This window comes from Sceloporus occidentalis, unplaced genomic scaffold (genome assembly GCF_023333645.1).
Source record: "Sceloporus occidentalis isolate IW3139 unplaced genomic scaffold, rSceOcc1.0.p SCAF_2, whole genome shotgun sequence".
NCBI lineage: Eukaryota > Metazoa > Chordata > Lepidosauria > Squamata > Phrynosomatidae > Sceloporus > Sceloporus occidentalis.
Genome location: NW_028316982.1, coordinates 251,683,728 through 251,707,803, shown reverse-complemented (window position 1 = coordinate 251,707,803; position 24,076 = coordinate 251,683,728). Strand labels below are relative to the sequence as shown.

Sequence of the window (24,076 nt, the reverse complement as noted above, 5' to 3'; positions counted from 1 at the left end):
CCAAGAAACCCCAATAGGTTTGCCTTAGGATCGCCATAAGAACAACAACAAATTCCCAAAAGCAAATTAGAACTGGATAGCATATGGCTTTAAAGGTCAAAGTCTGCACCTTGGGTTGATTGTTGTTAGTTGCCCTTGAGTCGACTTTTGGAATGAGACATCTCCAAGTCTCCCTATCTTCTACCTCTCTGCTTAGGTCCTATAGTCTCAGGCCCATGGTCTTCCTGATTGAGTCTATGCATCTGTCATGCACTCTTCTCTTTTTAATTCCTTCCACCTTCCCCAGCATCGTTGTCTTTTCTAAGGAGTCATACCTTCTCATGATGTGGCAAAAATATAATAGCATCAATTTTGTCATCTTGGTAGCCCTGATTTGTTCTAAGATCCAATTGTTTGTCTTTTTGATCATCCACAGTATCCTCAACACTCTGAGCTTTAACCATAGAGCTGCTCAAGAAATGATGGCAAGTTCAAGTAATTGAAATGTGCTGAGAAAGTATTACAGGCAGGAAAAGAAGGAGGAAACCTTCAGATGCTCCTAAGTATGTTTATCACCCATCCTCTTGATCCTCAAAAACAATCTATCATCTAGGTTAGGCTGGGGGATAGTCTAAGATCACCTGATTTGTTTACCAGGTGGAGATTTGCATCTGGGTGTCCTTTCACACTAAACTACTGCACCACTCTGATTCCACGTTAAGTGCTATGGTTGCATCCTTTAGGGTCTGTTGTTTGGTGATGCACTAGAATTCTCTGAATTCTTAATATTCCTCCCTTAACAGCAAATCCCAGGATTCTGAACTATGGCTCTTAAGTGTTATCACAGAGATATATCTGTGTAGCATGAAAGGACCCTAAGACTCTCCTGAGTAAGGGAGGAAAGAGAGTCCTCCTGACAGAGAAGAAAAATGAAGTACAGAGAAGTTGTTGACCGTATCAGCCTTGTTAGAGTGGCAACTATTATCTCCAGCTCACAGAGTACATCTGCACTACTCATGTCCTTCAGAGTCAAATTTAAATTAGAGTCTGCCCCCTCATTTGAACAGTCAGTGAATCTCCTCGCATAATACCCTGCTCTTTATATTTGTTGAATAAAGGAAAGACTCATTTTTGGAGGCTCCTAGAAACAAAGATGTAGGGGTAAAAGCTACATTAAAATTGATCTTTAAATATAAGGAGATACTCCCCATTTTCTTTAGTAAGGCAGGGAATGTTGAATGTTCAAGAGTTAGTTTTGATTTGGGACATCCATGAATCTATGCTTGGCATCCCGGAATAACGGGTAAAATCAGGTAAGCAACCAAAAAACTGAAAGTTTAGCTCAAATGAAAATACATTAAAATCAACCAAGGTGAACACCTTCCATCTTGAGAGCAAGGTGGTTTGGGTTATTTTCCCCCCCATTCGAATGGAAGTTGTTTACTTCCATGTGCTGGTTTCCTTGCCTCCTAAAGGGAAAAAAATCCACCTGGGGCTTAGTTTGGGAAGACCATAGAATCATAGAATCATTCAATCACTCAATCAGGATTTATATAAGGTGCTAACAGGATGTCACGGTAAGATATTTATCAATCTGTAGATGAGAAGCATCTGTTGCTTCTCTTTGAACCAGGATTCTAATCTGTATCAAATTCTCAGATCTCCAGGGGATCAAAAGGGTTCATTGAGCTGAGCCCTAGGCCCAGTATTATTCCTTTCCAACTAGCAGGAAAAATGAATTAAGGAGCTCAAATGTGATATGAATAAAATGTCCTTTCTTGCAGGGATTTATTCCCTCATGGAGGGAATACTGCAAATCATGATTAGACCTAGAGTCAGTTCAATCTGTTTCATATTGGATTTTCATTTCATAAAGCTTTCTTTATACATAGAGGTGGGCTTCAAGCCCATGTAATGTCTAAATAATGTTCAAATGATTGCTATATTGCATCTTTGAAAAGGGAAAGTTTTATTAACTGTGGTTTCATCCTGTGGAGACTCTGTGAAATCTAGTTTACTACTAAGAATGTAGGCTGTTTCTTTGCATTGTGGGACAACTAAATTCCCCCTGTTGATATACCCTATTCGCACAACCAGAGGACAATTGTTTATGATATTGGTTTTTGTTTTGTTTTTTGGCAAGAGTTTTAATAGTTTTCTTCTCCTTTTCCATTGCATGTTTTGCCTTTAAGCATATAGCTGCTCCATAAATGATGGCAAGTTCAAGCAATTTGTGTTTCTCAGTAGTAGCTGTCATTAAAATGTGTGGCCCAACTCACTTTGCCTTGAATAAGGAAAGGAATGCATTATATTGTATTCTGTTGGTTTTATTATACTCTGTCTTTTCCCAGAAGCTTGGACTACAGGGAGGCTGGCCTTTGTAAAGGTCTTGTCCTACTAAGATAATATTAAAATCATAGGTAGATTGCATGAATAGGTTAGAGATCACTAAGCTGTCTATAGGAGCAGGCAGCAACAAAAATCATCTGTGCATGGCCATTGTGTTTTGAAAGCAGGTAAAGAGCTCGATATTGCAAGCAAGCAATATGATAGTTATGAAGTTGCTTGCTTCCAAGGACTCAGCAAAGATATCTCCTCCAGACAGGAGACAAAATCATTTTGACATCATCCAAGGGTATAGCCATTGGGAAGAGCAAAATGAGCACTTGCTCCCCAAATAAGAATTCTTACCACCAAAATGAAATTTTCCTTCATCCCAAATTTCTAGCTTTGCAGTAACTTAAAACATCAGTTGAGCATTTAGAAATACTTTTTAGGCATCTAGAGATGAGCAGCAGGCAAAGCCACTATGGAGATCAGAACATAGCAGACAGAAGAGTTCTAAATGTGTACAATTTTTAATGTCTCGTTCTCAGCAACATTTGGGGACTAAATAAAAACTTCATTGGGGCAGAATTCTTATTTGGAGTAACAGTACCTTAATTCCACCCTCCCCCAGCTATAGCCATTGTGTCCACACCTTCTCATTGCAGGAACATTTACTATGAATATAATGACAGGGGGTGGACTGAATGGCCTCTTCCAACTAAGTAAATAACAATATACAAGAATGATGTCTTCCAACTTCAGCAGTAGTCAACCATGCTGAAGAAAGAAACCAAAGGTCTTGACAATAGTGTTTCTTCCACCAAGGGGACCTCTAAGGCTATCCAGTGATTCTGAGACTCTGGTCCTCCAGGTGTTTTGGATTTCAGTTCCCAGAAGCCTCAACCATCTTGTCCTGGTATTCTGTGAGCCAAAAACCAAAACACCTGGAAGGCCAGAATTTAGGAATCACTGGGCTATACTTTTCCCTTGCCACAGTTGCTAGTACTTACTTGAAAGCATCTTAAGACACGGGAGACCAACTGTAGTCTTCAGTTATTGTGGTGGGTTTTTTTCTCCCAACAAGTGTGCCACCTTGGACTGATAGGAGCTATAGGACAAAAACATTGGGAGAACCACCATTACCCAGCTTTGACCTAAGTGAATGAGCTACTTGATGGGCACTGAACTTGTAAATGTTAAAGATATGTGGAGTCATTGATATTTGCATAGCTGGAGGTGATCTGATACAAGAGCGAGAGCTGAATAAACTCAGGGTTGTTGTGTTAGAGAAAGGATTCTCAGAGTCATATAAAGCATAAAAGCAAAAACATGGCTTGTTGTGATCTTAGTGGCAGCACCAAGAAAAATTGGAATCCCATGGGAAGGCAGCCACTCATCATCGCTGTGGATAGAGCACAGGTAATGGGAAAAAATGGGAGGCAGAATACACTGGGGGCATCCCCAAGAATTCTATCCAGTGAAAGCAAACCCATAAGAGACAGTGCCATTTAAAACATGTTTGAAATATTTGTAACGTGCTGAAAAGAAATGATAAAAATAAGGCATTTTTAATTGTAAGAAAGAATATGTGTATAATCTCAGTTCAATGCATCTTCATTCTTCTAAAAGTGTAGCATTTTATGTTACCTTCTAAGTCATCTATGCAATATTGTGAAGTGTCCAGGTTATTTTTTTTTTATCTTCATAGAAGTGTAAAGTATTATAGTCAAGTATTAACTCCAGTGTCATCAGTTCCTGATGAGATCTTACTACAAGTTCCCCCCAACCTGATACTCTCCAGACATTTTGGATTACAACTCCCATCTGTCCATGATAATATACCCAAGGTTGAGGAATCATGGGGTTTATTTATCTGGATTTTCCCATAGGGTGGGTCCAATTAATGTCCAAATATCTGGAAACCATCAAGTTAAAGAAAGCTGGACTAGTCCAGTGTAATAACTAGGAAATATACACAGGTGCTCAGTTGAAATCCTGTCTCTTCTGTCAACTCACCAACTGGTGTCATGCACACCACCTTTAGTTTCAAACTTTCACCCACCCTCAGTGCAACAGAGATGATAATACTGCCTTCCCATCTCACATATATGTCATTTGGAAAGCTATGCTGTAAAATATAGAGTAGGCATTGTAGCCAAATTATTCATGGGATGACTGGGGCCTTTGCATGAGTCAAAAGGCCCATCCCCACCCCCGATTCTGACACCAGCTCACAGTGCAAACCCTGGTTCTGGTGTGGCAGCCTGGACTACGTCTGGCATGTCCCTTACCAGAACCATGACATAACAAGGTTACAAGGGATTTAAAAGAACCTTACCTATTGCTCTGGGTTTTCTGAGAAGATCCAGAGCCCTCCATTTCCACACTGTGGCAGCTGTCTGTGCAGGCATTCCACTGGACCATCCAGCTTGTCCACCACTGCTGCAGGTCACCCATAATGTGACATTTGCTGGGCACCTTGTTCTGACCTCAGACATGAAATACTGTGGTGGTGGCAGATGTGCTGGGTTCCTAGCTGGACACTCCTGGAGATGACACAACATTACAGGGATGAAGGCCAAAGTAATGAGGGGGAGACAGGACAGCTGTGGGGTCACAATACTCCAGGCTACCCCTGGAGTATCCTGGCCAGTACAGATAAGGCCTTTGTAACTTAGTGGGTGATTCATCTGTGCCAAGAACTAAAAAGTTAATTTAGAGCATTCTGGGGCCATGGCTGGAGGGGGGCAGGATATAAGGATGTTGTCCTCCCAAATAAGAATTCTTTCCCACTAAATGAAATATTCCTTCAGTTCCCAGATTTCACACATAGCAGAGAGTAAAATATTGAACATAGTTCATAATAATAAATAATAAAACTTTATTTGTACCCCACTTTTTGTTAAAACAATCAAAAAAGCTTACAGTTCACACCTAGACCATTTCAATTTGTTGTGTTTGCATTCCTATCGTCACTCAGATGAAGACTGGTGTTAATCTAGCAACACTAGATATTTGGAAACTGTTGGAAAATATCCTTTTTGAGAGCAGAAATCTTATCTTGTCTCCCTCCCCCCCTTGCTACACCCTGCTGGGGTCTATTTTTGATTGATTAAATTGTTCTGCTTTATTTTAATATTTATTTGTATTATTGGATATTTTAAGCATTATTTAGTTCAGAGTGGAAATGAGGTGGCCTTGAAGGTACTATTGGACTGCAACTCTCAGGACTGCTATGCTGGATAACACTTCTGGGAGTTAAAGTCCATCAGCACCTGGAGGGACATGATATATCATGATGGTCTGAGCTCAGAAGGAGAGATCTGACCTTGCCTTCTGGTCCCTCGCTTCTACCACAGACACAGAGCATTCCCAAAGTTCCTCTACAACAAGGGTGGGTTAAGTGTGACCTACAGGTTACATGCAGCATCCCTGGGTATAAAGAAAATACCCCCAAATGGCCTCTGGCAATGTGTGGGGCATTTCCTCCATATTTGGGGGCCACCTGGGCTCCTCAGGTGTCAAGAAAACGTTTTGTGAAAATTTTCAAAAATAATATTTTGTCCCAAAATGCCAAACATTTTGTAACATTTTTAGGTAGAGGCTGGACAAATTTAGCCCCTGGATAAGATTTTTTTTTTGGAAGATGAAGGCCCGTTACACACGGGCTCTTGAGACATCCCCATCACGTGATAGGGGTTGGCCGGGGACCTAGCGTCCACACCGGCCTCTCCACTATCACGTAACGGGGGTGTAATAATGGCGGCGCCCTATACACACAGGCGCCGCCATGTCCGCACGTCACGCGGTGCTTATGACATCACAAGTGCACAATTGGTGCCATTTTGGAGCTTCGTATTTGCTCTGCACGGGAGTCGCGCGGTTTGGCTGCTGCGGCTCCCTTGCAGAGCAACCAGCAGCGCTGGCAGACCGCCGCTTTTAGGCGGTCTGTAACGGGCCAAAATGTCTTAAACTTCCTGTTGTTAAAAAAGGCCTCTCCTGGGCTTAGAAAAGCCCAGAATGATGGTGAAAATACCTCCATACCTCCTAGAGGGAGTTTGGGGACAAATAATGTCTTTTATTATTGATTGATTTATTGATTTTGAGGAGGTGGGTGTTGTGGAGAAGCAAAGGCCTATAGGGCCCCCTTTCAATCTACATTTGTCCATCCCTGCTCTACAAGGTCAGAACTCCATGTGTTAGCGGGCAGCAGGAGAAGGAGAGGCATGAGCCTCATAACCCTGTCATATTGCAGTCTGAATCCCAAAGGCACATTCTGGACAGGCCCTATAGGGTGCCATTGTTACATGCGAGGGGCGGCGCTTCCTGACACACCTTGCCCCTCGCACATAACGACTACATCAAAATGGCGGTGGCGCCATTTTGACATCGCAGACGCACAGCGTCCAGATGTCGTGCACCAGAAGTGGTGCCGCGAGTGCTTGCCTTGCGGCGCCTCTTCCAGGGCGTAGGAAGAAGTGCCATTTTGGCGCTTCTTTGTTGCTGCGCCCGGGAACCACGTGGTTTGACTGCTGCGGTTCCTGGATGCAGCAACTGGCAGCGGCGCGAGACCACCTGTTTTGGGTGGTCTGTAACGCACCAAAGTGAAGGGAAATTTGAACAAGTTCCCACAGGGCTACAGCTGGCATATGACTCCACTGTTACTTGCCCCTGTCAGCAGTATTATTGTTGTTATTGTTATTTGTTTGTTTATTTTCTATGCCACCTTTCTCCTGGAGTAGAACACAAGGGGATTCACAGATAAAATTGGCTAAAAATTTTACCAATACAATTTTACCAATACAATTTGAAAACAATTAAAATCATTTCATCTAAACAGCATTTAACAAAATACAAACATTAGAAACAGAAATAAAGACAGCACATACAACAGTGAGAAGCCTCCATGAGAGAGATTACCTATTAAAAGCTTGCTTGAACAAAAACATATTTGCCTGCCGTTGAGAATTCTGGATATATCAGAGATTCCAATATTTGAATGCTTGGTTGTTAGGGGTCCTTCCTGTAATATTGTGTCCAGTTCTGGGCACTATAGTTCAAAAAGGATGTGGAGAAGCTGGAACATATCAAGAAGAGGGAGACTAAAGTGATGAGTGGTATGAAAAACCATGCCTTGTGAGAAGAGATTTGGACCTGGTACAGATGGGCTGAAAAGGACACCAGACGTCCTCATCATATGCGAGGGGCAGTGCTTTTAGATGCCCCTCACCCCTCACACATGACAAGGGTGTCCTCGCTGCACGGTGACAAATAGACGGTGCACGTAGTGATGATGTCACTGCTATACATCCTCCAGATGCCACCACCAGCTGTTTGTGGTAGCGTAAAAAGGAGTCATTTTTAGTGGTCCTTTTTTGCGCAACCGCACTACGCAATTTGGTTGCTGTGGTGCGGCTATGCAAAAAAGAGAGCCAGCTCCCAGCCACCTCTTTCTGGCAGTCTGTACCCCACCTTAGGGAGCTGGAGATGTTTAGACTGGAGAAGAGAAAGTTAAGAAGTGATGTAATAGACATGTTGAAGGGATGTCATATTAAGGGTGGAGCAAAACTTGTTTTCTGCTACTCCAAAGACTAGAATATGAAGCAATGGATTCAAGCTACAGGAAAAGAGATTCCACCTCAACATTAGGAGGAACTTGCTGACAGTAAGAGCTGTTTGACGGTGGAATAGGCTCCTCCTTCTTTGGAGGTTTCAAAACATACACTGGATGGTCATCTGTTGGAGGTGATTTCATTGTGTTTTCTTTCATGGCAGGGGGTTAGACTGGATAACACTTGTGATCTCTTCCAACTTTACAATTCTATTATTGTTCCCTAATTTGTCAAGGCTAAATCCCTTACAAAGCCACAGTTTCCAGAATTCCCTAGCACTGAGCCAGGGCAGTTAAAGCAGTCTCAAACTGGTTTATATCTGCAGTGTGTTTTAGACCCAAGAGTGCTAAACTAACACTGGACTAAAGTGAGGGAATAAGAGGGTGGGAAGCATGGAAACCACACCCTATGAGGAGCAACTTAGGAGCTGGGTATGTTTAGCCTGGAGAAAATAAGGTTAAGAGATGACATGATAGCCCTGAAGGAACCTGAAGGATACTGAAGATAGAGTATAGGACCTAGAGAATAGGACCCAGAGCAATGGATTTAAACTACAGGAAAAGAGATTCCACCTCAATATTAGGATGAATTTCCTGACAGTAAGCACCATTCGACAGTGGAATATGTTGCCTCAGAGTGTGGTGGGGTCTATGGGCCCGAACAGACAGGCCAAAATAAAGCTGCTTTGGGTCACTTTGGAGGTATGCTGTTTAAATGATGCATGCGTTCTAAGTAGGGATGCCATATCCCAGCAGCTCCTGGGGCAATCACGGTTTTCAAGGAACCGGGCCTGCCCTGGCCCAGTTCCCCCTAGATCCTGGGTTTGGGCCTGGCCTCCGAGCCGGGCCTGCTCATGCGGCCATTGCTGTGGCCACTAATGCGGCTGGCACTGGCCGGCCACCCTCCTCCTCCTCCTCCTCCTTGGCCGTGCCGCCCTCCTCCTCCTCCGCTCCTCCTCCTCCTTCTTCTGTGCAGCTGCTGAGCCGCCCGCGGCACTTGCCCGGGCAGCAGCCGGCAGCAGCGCATGCTCACCCCTGTTGCGCGCCCGCGCATGGGGCTTAAAAAGGAGCGTGCATCCTCGAAGCTGTCTGGCCAATGGCAGAAGAGCAGGGGCTGGCCTGTTTCCAGCCCCAGTCTGCCACTGGCCAGTGAGCTTTGGAGGAGGCAAAGGAGGAGGAGGTGGAGGAGGAGGTGGAGGAGGCAGAGGAGGACCAAGGCCTCTGGCCAGGGGGAGGGAAAAGTGCCATTTCCTGGCGTGAAATTCAAGCAATGATGATGATGAGGAGGAGGAGGAGAAGGAGATGGGTGCCCATTTATTTCCCTTTCCCTCAAAGTGTCTTTTTTGTGTATTTTTGGTGCTTTTAATGCTTTTTCACATGTCCTCCATTTTTTAAAAATGTGTCCTACATTTGAAAATGTTGTCCTACATTTGTCCCGGTTTGGAGGTCCTGACTTATGGCAAGCCTAGTTCTAAGAGGCCGAAAGCTGGGCCAAAGGACTGGAGTGGCTTTTGCGTGGCCTCCGGCTTCTTAGGGCACATACATCATTTAAACAGCATACCTCCAAAGTGATCCAAAGCAGCTTTATTTTGGCCTGTCTGTTTGGGCCCTATGTCTTTGAAGGTTTTTAAGCAGAGGCTGGATGGCCATCTGTCAGGGAGCTTTGATTCTGTGTTCCTGCATGGCAGTGGGTTGGACTGAATGGCCCTTGGAGTCTCTTCCAACTCTATGATTCTATGGCAGCGCTAGCCCTGATGGCAATGCTGTGCCAGGTCACCAGGTGAGGCCCAGTGCATGCAGCCACTGTCATGGCTGGTCTGGGGCCAGTTCTGGAACATAATGCTCCTGACTGGTCCTGGACATATGTCCAGTGCAGACTGGCTATTAGTTTACATCCCAAAGAGATTTGGACAGGTGGATAAGAAATGAATCCCAGTCCTGGGAAAAGAGCGGGATACCATAAATATAATAAATAAATAAATAAATGGATAAACTGGATCACTGAAAGCTGTTTAACACTATTATTGCTAAGTCATCTTTAACACTTTAAGTGCTGGTAATAGTTTCATTTCCACAAGGGCTAGGATAAAGGTTCTGAAGTTAGATTTCCCCACGATCATATCTGATTTATTTATTTATCTATCTATATATCTGATTTATATAAATCTGATTTATTTATTTCTAAGATGGTCTCCCAAGAATGATAAGACTACACTGTCAATTTTCAGTGTAAGTTAAAATATTAGAATCCAGACTATTTCTGGTGACATTTTCTTGTTTTGTCTTCATATCCAGGGGATCATTGTATGAGGTCATTTTGAATAATTATATAATGCATCTCAGTGGAATTCCAGCTCATTTTTAAAAGATTTTCCAAGACATGTGCAATTAAAAACAACACACAATTTCAGAGTTTTGGTCTTAAACTCCATGAGGTTTTATTTCTTCTTCCTAACCATGGATAGTACCAGCTTGAATTAAGGTATGACCCAAATGTATCAGTTTCTTTCCAGGGGAAAAAAGTTCTGTTGAATGAGGTAACACATTCATACTAGCCTTCATTATTAGGGTATATCTGATAGGGAGTGAAAACAGGGAAGTTATTCACACTAGGGAGGTTATTCACACTAGGAAATAACCTGCTGTGGAAAGCGAGTTATTTCCATGACGTTCGCACTGCAATCAGCTGTATGCATGGGTGTCCCAATGTGCCTTCCACCAAAGCCACTGTAGCAGCAAGTCACTCACTCCAGAGGTGAGAAGGAAGCACCAAGCCTCAATCACATGGCTGGGCATCTCGTTCTGACATCAAAATGAGTGACTGGTGGCAGTGGTGGTTGCACTGGGCAGCAGAAAGGGACACTGGAGGGTATCAAACTGGAGGGTTCCAGATCTTCCTGGAAGATCTGGTGCAAAGGATGATGTATTTAAATCCATATTAAAGGTATTATACCCTGGGATTGGCACTGAACGGGCCAGGTGTCAGACAATCTGTTTGTGTCAGACTTTGAGTTTGGGCTGTGTGTCACCCAGTCTCCCCATTGAGAGGCCTGGGAGAGGCAGTTTATTTGGCCTGCACAGAAAGGGCTTGAAATTCTTGTGCTGTGATTCCACTTTAACTGTCATGATTCCATTTTATGAGATCCTGGGATTTATAGTCTGGCAAGGCATTCCTGGTCCTCACCAAACTACATACCCCAGGATTCCATAGGATGCCGTCACTGGTGAAAGTGGAATCAAAGCACTACAACTGTATAGTGTAAAAGGGCCCGAAGTTAGTTGTTTATTTAAGAACTTTAAATGTATCTTTTTAAAAACCAAATACAAAACAATAGCTCCTAATTAAATTTTACTGTCTCCCATTTTCCATTGATGTACCCATGAAAGTCTACTGGCACCTTAAAGACTAACAAATTTGGGCAAACAGTGGAAGGTTGGGAGGCAAATCCACTTATTGTCACTCATCCCACAGCTGCTCTGAGTTGAATGGGAGATCTGTCAGTAACAAACTAAGGTCCAGCACTAGCAGAGTTCCCATTCAATGCAAAGCATCTGTATGATCCAGAGTGGGTTTGCAACCCTTTTAGTAGTACCTAAAACAAATGTTACAAACTCTAGTCCAGTGATTCCCAAACTACCCTCCAGGTGTTTTGGACTTCACACACATGCCCAGAATCCCAGACCATTGGCCAAGATGGCTGAGGCTTCTAGGAGCTGAAGTCCAAAAATCTGGAGAACCCAAGCTTGGGAGTCACTGCTCTAGTCAATTAATTTGGACTCAAGTTGCTTCAGTGACTCAACTTGGATCTGAGTTGGCAATAAATGCGGCCCTGACTTCACTCAATTAATGATTTGTATATTTTTAGCAACTGATTTACTGGTCTAACTTCATCCAGAAACATCAAATACATTAGGCAATGGGCTTGAGGTGGAGGTCTGCTCAGTAATTTCTCCCTGCTGCACATCAGAGGAGCTTTCTAATGCTTTTGAAAAATTTAAGAAAGATCCCTTTGCCTCAAGCCACATACACACACACTACCACCACCACCACCACATTTCTTTCTATTAAAGTTTGGCTCCCATGCTTGAGACTTGACAATATATTGCAAGGACTTGAGACTTAAGATTTGAAGGGAGAGACTTGAGCCTTGACTTGAGACTTAGGGGCTGTGCAGACTGCCCCTAAAGAGGTGACCTGCAGCTGCCTCCATGTTCCCCAGATTGGGGCTGTAACAACTGCAGGGCGCAAAAGCTGCGTTGCCACAGCTTTAAGGCAATCATTTGGGGCTGCATCATGGGAACACAGTGCCAGAGGGGCGCTGTGATGCTGTGCGGAATGGTGCATGGCATCATGCCACCTTGGGGGAGCAGTCGGGGTGTGCGTCATTTGGACACTACACCCCGGCTCTGCTTTCAGGCCAGGCTTTATGGCTGGTCTGTACAGCCCCTTGGAGTAAAGGACTTGAATAGATCACTGGTCTTTAAGATGCTATGAGACTCTGTTGTGTTCATTGTTTTCTGTATAGAGCTCTATATGGTTAAAAGAGCCCTATTTGATGGTTAAAAAATGAACAGGCAAGAAGGATATGTGTGCTAGTGCCACCAGTTCCACATGCATTTCTGCCATGCTCCTCATGTGAAATGTAACTTTCTAAATAAGAGAACATCCCTGCACATGGAACAACAGTCCATAGAGTCCACCATGCCAGAAAACTACAGCTCCTGATCGTATGAAGAAAGACTTTTTTGTTTGTTTGTTTTGTTGTTTTTGCAGGAAGTTGCTCTCCTTGTGACAAGAGTGATGGAAAAGCTTGAGGAGCAGATGGAACTAGCACACTCCCTGCCCCATGTCTGGAATACTCAGACCTATAAGGTCCAAATAGGGCTCATGGCTACAAACTGGTTCTATGTCACAAAATGGGACTAGTCATCTCCATGTGCTCTGCAGATCTCTGCACATTTCTGGGAGATCTCAGTTTTATGATCATAATGTATAAATAATATTTTTAGAACCTTCCAAATATATAAATGTTAAATCTTATGTCAGAAAAAAAAATCCTAATACTGTAAAAAGGGCAGCCACTAATTCTGAACCATTGAGTTTGTATCTTAATTGTGCAGCAATTAACAGAAGCGGTGTGAAACAAATGTGTTTTTTACATGGCCTGCTAGATGTAACAAGGAATGCAATGTGGTTAGGTCTAATAACCAATTTAAGCTTAATTTTAGAACAATAAGAAGCGCTTAAAATTTCTCATTTACTTTTCCATTCCTTTTTTATTTCCATTTTTTTCTTACTGTGCTGTAAAATTGTCTATGGATATGGCTAATAACCCTACTAAATAACCCTCTCATGAATAGCTTTTATGGGTTTGTTTTTTAAAATTACTGTTTTAGGACTGTCATCAGCCAGTTGCAGTGTCCTCAAAAAGTAAGTGGAAAAAGTTTTTTCTTCCTGAGCTTTAAGGATAACCTTTGTTTAGAGTGAGTAATTTTTCCTCCAAGATGAAGTTTAAGAACGTGTGTGTTTGTGTGTGTGTGTTAAGACACGATAGGGTCTAGCTGTCAAGAAATCTATCTAATTTCCTAATTGTTCCACTGAATACTCAGAGGATGTATTTTGGCAAAGTAAAACATTGGCTTTAGGAAGAGATAATTAGGTATTTCATCTCATTGCAACAAAGGGCAGAAATGTGTTTTTGTTTTGTTTTGTTTTGCATTTAAGGCATTCAAACATACTTCCCTGTCTTAGGGCTTGTCTACATGGACAAATTACCTCAAATTCCCTCTAGGCGTGCTGCGTCCTATTTACATGATACAGGGCCAAAGCCATGAATTGGGTGTGGACTGTCCTCACAAAGCCTGCACCCAATTCAAGGCTTTCTCCCTCTAATCTGTATCCAAATAACTCACCTTTTGTTGTGGGCTTGTAGCTCTTTACATAGCAACAGATGACTGCCTTCACTCATGGTCCCTGCAAGCCACCCATACCACTGTTGTGGGTGCGAGTCACCCTGAGGTCAGAATGACGTGCCCAGCATTGACAGCATGTCTGGGTACCTTGTTCTGCCCTCAGCAGTGATGTTGGGTGATGAATGGGGAATGTGTGGGAAGGCAGCCACTCAATGTTCACTATGAGAGAAGAAATCCCTGAGCAGAAGAGAGGGGTGAAAGGCGGGGGGGGGGGAGCATTCAGGCCAGAATATTCTAGAGGCCACCCACAGTATTCTGGCCAGTATAGACTTGCCCTCCATCTGAAACTCAACACAGAAATCTAGCATGACACCTAAACAGAAAGAGGTTTCCACATATAAATTGTTTCATGTTAACAAATGTCCCCTCCAGTAATGGGCAACCTTAGACATATTCTGAGATTTTCATGTGTAAGAGTTCTTTACCTTTTGGCAGTAGCATGACTTAGCAGTGGTTTCCAAACTTTAATCCTCCAGATGTTTTGGACTTCAGCTCCCAAAATTCCTGACTGTTGACCAAGGTGACTGGGGTGCCAGGAAGTTGAATTTAAAACACCTGGAGGACCAAAGTTTGGGAATCACAGACTTAACGGACTGATCCTCATTATGCGTGCACCTGTTTTATTTCTAAATGGAATATTTATTCAATGTATGCAATGCTTACTCCTCAGGGCTTGTTTGGAAAAAAAGTTTTTGGGGGAAAAATGTAAATTCTAATAGAGAAGTAACAGGCAGTCCTATGCAAAGTAGCTGTATAAGATAGAAGACTGTGTTTTCAGTGTTGAAAACAAGATCCGTGAGGCCTGAGGACCTAGGCTGCATTCATTCATGGCTAAACCATGTGCATCAGTTTCATCACCCATGATTTAGAGTTGGCTTGTTTTAAATAAATCAGCCACAATTTATTCAGTTTGGCCAACTCAATAAACATGGCATTCAATACCTCCAAACTCCTCCTCATAGCCACGAGAAATTGGAAGCATGCAAGCCTATGGCTCACTATGGGTTTTTCTTGCATAATACTGAAGTATGGTTGGAGGCACAGATGGGCAACTTGTAAACTCTACAGGTCATTTTTTTCTACATCCATGGGTACACTCCAGGTTACACCAATGAAACCATTCCAAAAATTTTGGTCAAGTAGGTTTGCAAGATAAAATAAGGCATTGCCACCATCCCTTATTTTAGGAAAGAATTGCACCTTGTAAAAGGCATAGTTCTCTATTGTTCCACCAAATAAAATTTTAGAGGCAGGAATGGGAATCCACAATCCTTTTGTGGGGTCACATATGTCTAGTATTGCCAGGTTTTTTAAACAGCAGGCATGCAGGGTTGACAATCAAGAAGTAGCTATTAACAAGCCTATGTTCTACCTGAATACCAAATAAAAGTAGTGATTTCATTTAACCAATCCATGCACTCCTCTGTAAAATTAACATACTTTCCAGATTCCTAAATTATGTGATATATACATTTCTGCCTGTATGAAGGGCCCACATCCCCAAAATATGTTGTTGTTGTTGTTGTTATTATTATTATTATTATTTTGCATCCTGTCTGTATAAAAGGAAGTGCATTCCAACTCTCAAAGAGAGGACATTCCTTATGAAAAAGATTACCCCTTTTTTAGCATTACATATGTAGTAGATCAATATATCCTTAGAGGAACACCTGCCAGTCCTATAAGGGACAGCTTTCTGACCTTCAAACAAGGAACATCCCTCAGGGACGTAGCCAAGGGGGGGTTCTTGGGGTCTGGACCCCCCCCCCCTTCCATTAGAAAAATGAATGGTGCGTGCTGCTGCGCCGCCGTGCCCAAGCCCCATTACAATGGTGGCACTTAGTCTGGACCCCCCCCCCCCTTCCTAAAATCCTGGCTACGTCCCTGCGTCCCATATAACAGGAGGTGGGTAAAATGTGACCACTAGGGCTGAGTTTGTGGTCCTCAGACTGCACACTAGATGGATACACTCTATTAGGGAGGTCATGGGTATTAATTTACAGGATCTAAGCAGAGCAGTGGAGGACAGGGAATCTTGGAAAGATCTCATCCACAGGGCTGCCATGAGTTGGGGTTGACTCAAATGCAGTTAACAACAAATGGGAAACCAATTTTTTTAAATCTTACTAAAAATATCTTTTGGGTGAGGTGTGGGGAAATTTCCACCATGTTTGGAATCCCCTTCAACCTGCCCCCAAGTCAGAATGAAATTTTGTAAAACAAACAAACAAACAAAAAGTCCACCATCCTTTTTACTCACAATGCCCCCTAGGGGCCTAAGGAGGTCCTCAAACATGCCACCCTGTCCCTTAGAGGGCTTTTGGGGAAAAGTGGGGCATTTTTAATGCATTAATTAATTAATTAATTTTTCAGAAGCAGGTGTGGTGGGGGGTGCAGCCCACCTAGAAAGCTAATATGGGCCTTTATTCTTCCAGTTGTCCGCCCCTGCCTTAAAATAAGTGACACCGGCCAACCCTAATTGGGCCTGCATAGGTCACCTGATTCCAGGCCCTTGTTTAGTGTCATATACACAGTGGACCCATATATTCTGCTTATTAAGGAAGTGCTCAGTTCCTGTAAATTAAATACAAGAATTTTTATTAATAATATAAAAGCTTTCACAGATTATAAGGGAGGTTCCTTGATTGAAGATCAAAAAGCTGTCTCTTATAGGACTGGCAGGTGTTCCTTTAAGGATATATTGATCTACTATGTATGTATCCCTGCTCCAAAGTGTTTTGTTTTGTTTTGTTTTGTTTAAATTAAGAAATGTGTATCCTTGTGCTTAAATATGAAAATGATCCTATCTGCTGCTCTGCTGTTAAATTTGCTGTTAACAGTATTTTTATGGAGTATTGTTATTACTTTTTTATTGTTAGCCACCTAGATAGTGTCCATGTTTTTGCACAGGGTATAGAACATTTACTAAATATGAATGTGAAGAATGAGGCTTTATATAATCTTACTGCTAAATCTAAAAATAAAAATTTTCAATAGCTAAATTGGAAAGGTACATCACATATTTATTAATAACTGTTTTATTCCCTCTCTCTCTTTCTCTCAATATGAAGCATGAAAGGCAGCTCAAAACTGATTCATATACAAATTCCAACAATAATCAAATATGAAACAAAAAGTAACAATAAGAAAAATCAAACAGAACAATATATACCAATACAACAAACAGCAGAAGAGCAAACTTTTAAAAATCTAAATGGAGATAAAACACAGGTCAAGTATTTACCACAAGGAGACCGGATTTTAACCAGTTTGTGCCATGTCTTAGTGAATGGGTATGAATTTTAAAAATTGAACATGCTATATTTGCTATAAAACAAAAGAAATACTACATCATCTGCAAAGGAGCTGTTAAAATCACCAACAATTAAACTGGGCTCTATTAAAAGTCTCCATTAAAAGATCCAGTAAGTCCTACTTTTCCTTCAAGGATTTTAAAGCAATTTAGCGTGGTTAGAGCCAGCATGGAATAGTGGGCTGAGTACTGGACAGCAATTCTGGAGATCAGTATTTGATTTCTTGCTCAGCCATGGAAACCTTCTGTGTGATCTTGGGCAAGTCCCACACACTCAGCTCAGAAAACCCTGTTTTAGGGTCACCTATAAGTTGGAAACAACTTGAAGGCACAAGTCAACAAGTGAAGTTATTCCCTCTCCCCCCAGTTCTTATACATCCCTGTAAAGTAGGTTAGACTAGTTAATAGTGAATAGCCAAAGATTAGTCTCACAGCTGAGTAGGGATTTTAAACCTAGGTCTGTCAGGTACATTCTTTCCAGACATAGACCAGTACTTTAATCACTGCATGGCACCCTACAGAGTAAGATAAGCAAAGGATGGGCTTCTCCCTCAAGATGTTTACAGTCTGAGTTAAAACTGTTGAAAACATTTCTGCATTACGGAGTTATCGCTGTTATCATCAGCCACAGAAAACTTTCCAACTACAGTCAGCCCTCCATATTAGCGGGGGATCTGTTCAGACCCCCCACCCAATGGAGACTCTCATGTATTCAAGCCCCATAGGCTTGAATGGGGCATGCCCCTGTGAGTGTGAACAGGGTAAGCACCACAGTGGCATACCCCATTAAAGATAATGGAGGTCACCCCTCCATGAATAATCAAGAATGCGGATGTCAAGTCTGCGAGAAAGTATCAGTGACTGTATTTTGCTAAGTGAATTGTGCATACTATGCACCTGGTTGTTTTGTTTTGTTTTGTTTTGTTTTATTAAGAAGAAAATGGTGATAGTGATGCACAGAATAGGATTTTGTTTTGATTTTCATTGTAATAGAAACAGAGATATTGAAATCTTTAACCCCCTTGAACAGTGCTTCAAACTTCATTGGATATACTCAAGGGAGCAGAGGGGCTGAGATAGTCACTGGAAACAGAAGTCTTGTCTTCCAGATGCTTAATTAGAAATCCATAATAAATATCTCTAGTTCAAAAGCAATTGCTTCCTGGAACAATGAAGGCAAATGAACAATTTCAATCCAATCTTTCTCTTTCTCTTCTCCCTCTTGATCGCAAACCATAATTAGAGCACTTCTACAAAATTACATTTCTCAGATTGCCAGGGAATTGGCACCTCAGAGGCTTTATCCACAAAGAGCAGGCTGTTATCACTAACATCCCGGCCTATATTCCCGTCTTTGGAGTTCCGGGGGCAGGCGAGTAATTACATTATCTGCATTTATTATCTAATACAAATTTAAAAGCCATGAACATTAGACTCAGGTCAATTCTGCTTAGAGATAGTTTCCAAAACTCAGTAATTAGTTGGCAAAGATCTGAACAGGCCGCACCAAGAATGCACACAAAAGGAAATAAAGGCAAAAGCACTTATGTTCAAAATGGACACTCCATAAAGCTAACCAAGAATGACACATATTATGATTGGCATCCTAAGCACAGCTTCCAACATTTTACAGATGAAAACCAGGATGCATGTGGCCAAGCAACATGAGAGTTGTGGTCAAGATGGCTAAGGTTATAGATGAGAAAGGACAGTCAAGGTAAGAGATGCTGCAGCAGTTTGTTTTTTGTCTAAATCTGCTGGGTAGGACAATATTTTGCCCCCTTTTCTCCTCTCCCTCCTGCTTAGTTAATTGAAAGTAAGCTGACATAAAAGGGGGAAAGTGGGAGGAGGAGAGAGAAACTGGGGCATTTTGGAAACAGCTGAAAAAGTAGGATAGCATAAGATTAATCCAGACTATCCTTGCCAAATTCGGGTATGTATAAAAATTATTCATTAGGGAAAAATAATCATGCATAATAAGAAAATAATTGACTCAGGAGATTAGAGTGTAGTCTGTCCCATATCATTGCAGGCGGGAGATGGTGGCATTAAGGTTGAAGATGGTGACTTTCAAATAACCATCTCATTAGAGCTGGGATGAGGAGAACGTGGCCTCTGAGTGCACATGCTCCTGACCCCAGAACAACCCTGCTAGCCTCCAGACTTTCCCACATTTTACATTTTAGCCAGAAATATATTTTTTGCCCTCAAATTGGCAAAAAGTCACTAAAATGCTGCAAAACAGATTTTTGTTAACACCTCACACAAAAGCACCCAAAACTGGCTGCAAGTCTAGTAGTTTACTCCCTGTATGTTCCAAGAGCCTTTCAGCCATCCAAAAACAACGAAGACATCTACTTAAAATTGGCCAACTGGTACACCCAAGTTCTGCTGGAGAGGATAATCCTTTTTGCCTCCACAATTGCCCACTCCTGTCTGGTTCAGTGGCTTGTCTTTTATCTAACTTCATCCTGCAATCAAAGACACAGTGAGCTATCAATGACACTGCAGCTTATTCAGGATTCCTGCAAAGCAGTCATTTCTGCCAATTTTAGCCCAGACAAAGGAACAAAACCAGTGTCAATAGCTAAACTACACATTACCTTTAATATATGGTGTGCGGCTGAGTTTCATTTTCTTTCTTTTTCTAATGTAAGTGCACATGGGTGAAACACAAGACTGGGATCCATAAATAGATAGATGAGGTTCAAATCTTCCCCTAACCCAGTTGTTTTCTACCTTCTTAAATCTCCTTTGTCCTCATGCAAGGGGGCTAAAAAAAGAAAATGAAAATCATCCATTGATACCAGTTGAGGGTTTTTAAAAGATTTATCTTTTAATCCTCTTGGGGAGGGGAGAAAATTCTCCATCCATAAGGATGCCAACATGGGTTAATAATGTTGAATGAAGGCCAGTATAGGAGGACTTAGCATCAGCAGTTTTACAGTGGGCTTCTAAACAGCAGGCACCAATCATCTAATTGTTGTTCAATCTGTATTTGCTGTACACTGTTCCGAATAATCCAGACTATTATATCTCACAAATCTAAAAACTCAGAGGCAAAGGAGGCCTGCAGTTCTCTAAATCAGGACTTCTTATTCACTAGACAGGAAGACCAGGTGCATTTGGAGGAAAAGTTGTTTCATATGTAGGGGTACAAGTCAAAGATCATCCCAGGCACTGAGGTTTCTGGGCCAAAACTTGATATCAAGGGATGGCCCCTGGTGATATAATTAAGTATTAAATACTAACCACTGTTGAGCATAGCTTGTCATTCAAATGCACACCCACACACACACACATGCAGTACACTTTCCTGTTTGGTAATTAAATTGTACATAGATTTTTCTTCTTGCCAAAACTGAGCCTACCAAAACTGGAAAATCTGCACCATCATCTTCTATCTGAAGATGAAAAACAAAAACAGGAGACTCAAAGCCGGGCTTTGAAATCTGACAACTCTATTCATGGGGTGCCTATTTGTGGCACTTTTTCTGTACTCCAAAACAAATATTTCTGACACTAAATTTGCTTAGTCTCTTACATGGAAGATGTATATCTGCACACAATGAAATGTGGCTGCAGGGATGCACCCTTCTGTTGAAAAGAATGAGCTCTTGCAACTAGAGAGCTCTTTGTGGGTGGCAAAATTGCAGCACCCCAAATAGATATCAGAATGAGGGACAGTGTTTGATTTTCTACAGCAGCAACATCAGTACTGTGCTTTAGTCTCAGCAAACTGCAATTAGTGACACACATTAGAATCACTGCTTTGTTTTAATACTTTGATTTGGATACCCTCCATCTGTCCCAATTTGGCAGGGATAGTCCCAGTTAACCTTGTGTCATCCCACTTGTCCAGCTGCTTTTCAAATGTCCCAGGTTCTCTCTCTCCCTCCCACTTTTCCCCGTCATCACCATTTTACTTCAACTACTGCAAACTGAATTGAAAATGCAAAAGAAATTGCACTCAGTGGGGGAGAGGAGAAGTGGGGGCAGAATCCGAGTAGACTCAGGCAAATGCAAATACAAACTGCTGCAGCATCCACTAGCTTGTGGATTTGTCCTCAATAGTTTTTGCCTTCATGACCACACTCTGATGTGGCTTGGCCATCAGTTTTCCTCTGTGAAATGAAATTGAATGAGGGATAAACAGGTCTTCTGTGTTGGAGCAGAAAACTTTTTTGAAAAAAAAATCCTGGTTCTTCTTGATAATCCCATGGATGTGGATCAGGGCATAGAGGAGCATAGAGGACTAACACTGAGTGGCCTGATGCAAGGGAAGAATTTGGCTCATGCAGACTGAAGGGCGAAGCAGACCGACCCGAAAAGCCAGATTGGGTCTGTGGCAGCCTCATGTTGTGGGCCCAATCCACCATGGCACCAGCCAAAAAAGGATCAGTTTTCAACTGCTCCTTTTTCAGCTGTGGAAAAGCCGCCTTTAGCAGCTCTTCCGTGGCCCTGTGGCAGCTTCGCAGTGTGTTGGGAGCTTGCAGCATGTAACTGCCATGCCCCTAAGATGCCCGGAAGCCAGCCCATGTGTGGGCAGCCGGGCAGCTGGAAGCTGGCTTCTGGGCGGCTTCAGAGCATGCAGTGTCAAAACAACAGCACAAAGGGGTGGTCTGTTTTGTCTCCAAGTCTCCTTTGTCCAAAATGCTCAGGACAAGAAGTGTTTTGGATTTTGCAGTTTTTCAGGTTTTGGAATATTTGCGCATAATAATAATAATAATTTGTTTTATTTATATACCGCTATTCCAAAGATCATAGCGGTGAACAGCAAGTAAGCTAATTAGCAAGTAAGCTAATTTGCCCCCAACAGTCTGGGTACTCATTTTAGCGACCTCGGAAGGATGCAAGCCTGAGTCAAGCTTGGGCCCTTTTGCTGGTCTTGAACTCGCAACCTTGTGGTTTTGAGTGAATGGCTGCAGTACAGGCATTTAACCACTGCGCCACCAGGGGTCCATAATGAAATATCTTGGAGATGGGACCTAAGCCTAAACTTGAAATTCATTTATCTTTTGTATACGCCTTATATGCACAGTCTGAACATAATTTTATACACAATATTTTTAATCATTTTGTGCATGAAACAAAGTTTGTGTACACTGAACCTTCAGAAAGATGTCACTATCTCAGCCACCATTTTGGATTTTGGAATATTTTAGATTTCAGAGTTCCACATAAAGGAGAATCATCCTGTAACTTCCATGGAACAATCTGTTTAGAGATCTAGTGAAGAGTTCTCTGCAGTGGCATTGTGTAAGAATTCACCTATATGTAGCCTAAAGCTCTGAAATATGAAATAATGTATCTTAAAGATCCTTATATCTTCCCTGTTTCAATAAATGTGGTATAAAACTGCTTTAACAATGACTGAATTGTGCATCATATGCCAACATTATAGGTATAGACAGTTATAGAGCAAGGATATGTGTGCATGTGTGTGCGTGTGTGATTTTGCTAGTTGTCTATCTACTGAATTTATGCCTTTCCTACAGTATTTAATGTTAGTACAAGAGCATCAAAATATAAAGTTTTGCATTTTAGTTCCTTTGTGTAGAGATATTCAACTCAAGGGAAGTAAAATTGAAAACTTTAATTTTGTACAGTGAACAATGATGTCCTCTGGCTGCTAAGGAAATTGAATCGAGGCCCATTTTTTAATTGTCTGTTATAAACTGAAGGAGAAAAAGATGCACACAGTTTAAATTGGATATCCAGGGATTCTTTATCACCATAATGCAAACATGTAATCACATTGCTGGCGGGGAGGGGCAGTTACAAAATTGTATTATCCATACTTAAATGCTGAGCCATAAAGCTGTCATTCCTATGCCAGAAAATAAAATGAAAAAATTGCTCCCCAAATTTGTAAGTTTGGATGCTTCCTCCTTCTCAGAGTGATGTTGTAATATGCAAATGAGAGGTTTATTTAGTGTGTGGATAAAAGAGCTTTTTAAGTCCTCATTCCTTCTAACATCTTTAACAGCTGTGCAGTTTCTTACAAAATATGTTTTATCGTTTCAAGAAATGCTGTTAACCTCGCAGTTTTAAAACTGAATGAACAAGGCCTCTTGGACAAATTGAAAAACAAATGGTGGTACGACAAAGGAGAATGTGGCAGCGGGGGAGGTGACTCCAAGGTTAGCCTCAATGTCACCAAAGCGGGTAAACAGTATGTAGAGTAATTGGTGCATCTGCTGGGGTCTTTTCCTTCCTGTCATGATTGTGTCCTAGGCATTGTTAACCGCTGGGGGCAAAAAAGACCTCTGCGTTCATATGTATGCAATTACTGTCAAAGCAAAAATATTTGCATCCTTCTATTCCCCACCACCACCACCACCACCACCACCAGGTAACTGATGAGCCCAGGAATCTACTGTGGCATCTCTGGTTATTCTTGCAGTCTCACAGATCTCAAAAAAATTACCTTTTAAAAAAAATCAGATATATATATGTGTGTATACAAAGATCTAACTCAAATGTTCTTGGGGACACAGTTCTGGAACCTGCCAGATTACCCCTCTCTCCCCCTAGTTTGATATTAAATAGTTTATACTGACTATACCTATCCAGGTTTACCTGAAGTCATTCCCCAATTTCCTTTTAAAAAACTGCTAGCAAGTCTAGTCACAACCAACAGTGTGTATACACAATTCTCTTGCTTCTTATGTGACAACTCTCAAAGACCACTTGTTCTTTTTGATGGACTAACTAGACCTTGTTTGGCTTAGGGAGCATAACTGGTCTGCAGGTTTAGTGTTATGGTTTCTCTAAAGGAAACCTAGGAGTTGTTGCTTTTTTAAAGATGACATCTCAGTTCAGAAGCACACATTTCCCTCTAAAAACTACCTTTGCGAAATAGTCTTAAT

At 41.9% G+C, this 24,076-nt stretch overlaps 1 protein-coding gene across 7 annotated transcripts in view; it reads left to right on the top strand.

Moving 5' to 3' along the window:
* Positions 1 to 24,076, top strand: part of LOC149319997 (glutamate receptor 4-like) — a 334,504-nt gene that overhangs the window by 297,666 nt on the left and 12,762 nt on the right. For 3 of the 7 annotated variants that reach the window (XM_089512736.1, XM_089512739.1, XM_089512741.1), the window contains exon 14: positions 23,233 to 23,347. The exons of the other annotated variants lie outside the window; for them this stretch is intronic. In XM_089512736.1, the coding sequence (XP_089368862.1) occupies positions 23,233 to 23,347 (115 nt within the window). The remainder of the gene's footprint in view (positions 1 to 23,232; positions 23,348 to 24,076) is intronic. 7 annotated transcript variants of the gene reach the window in all.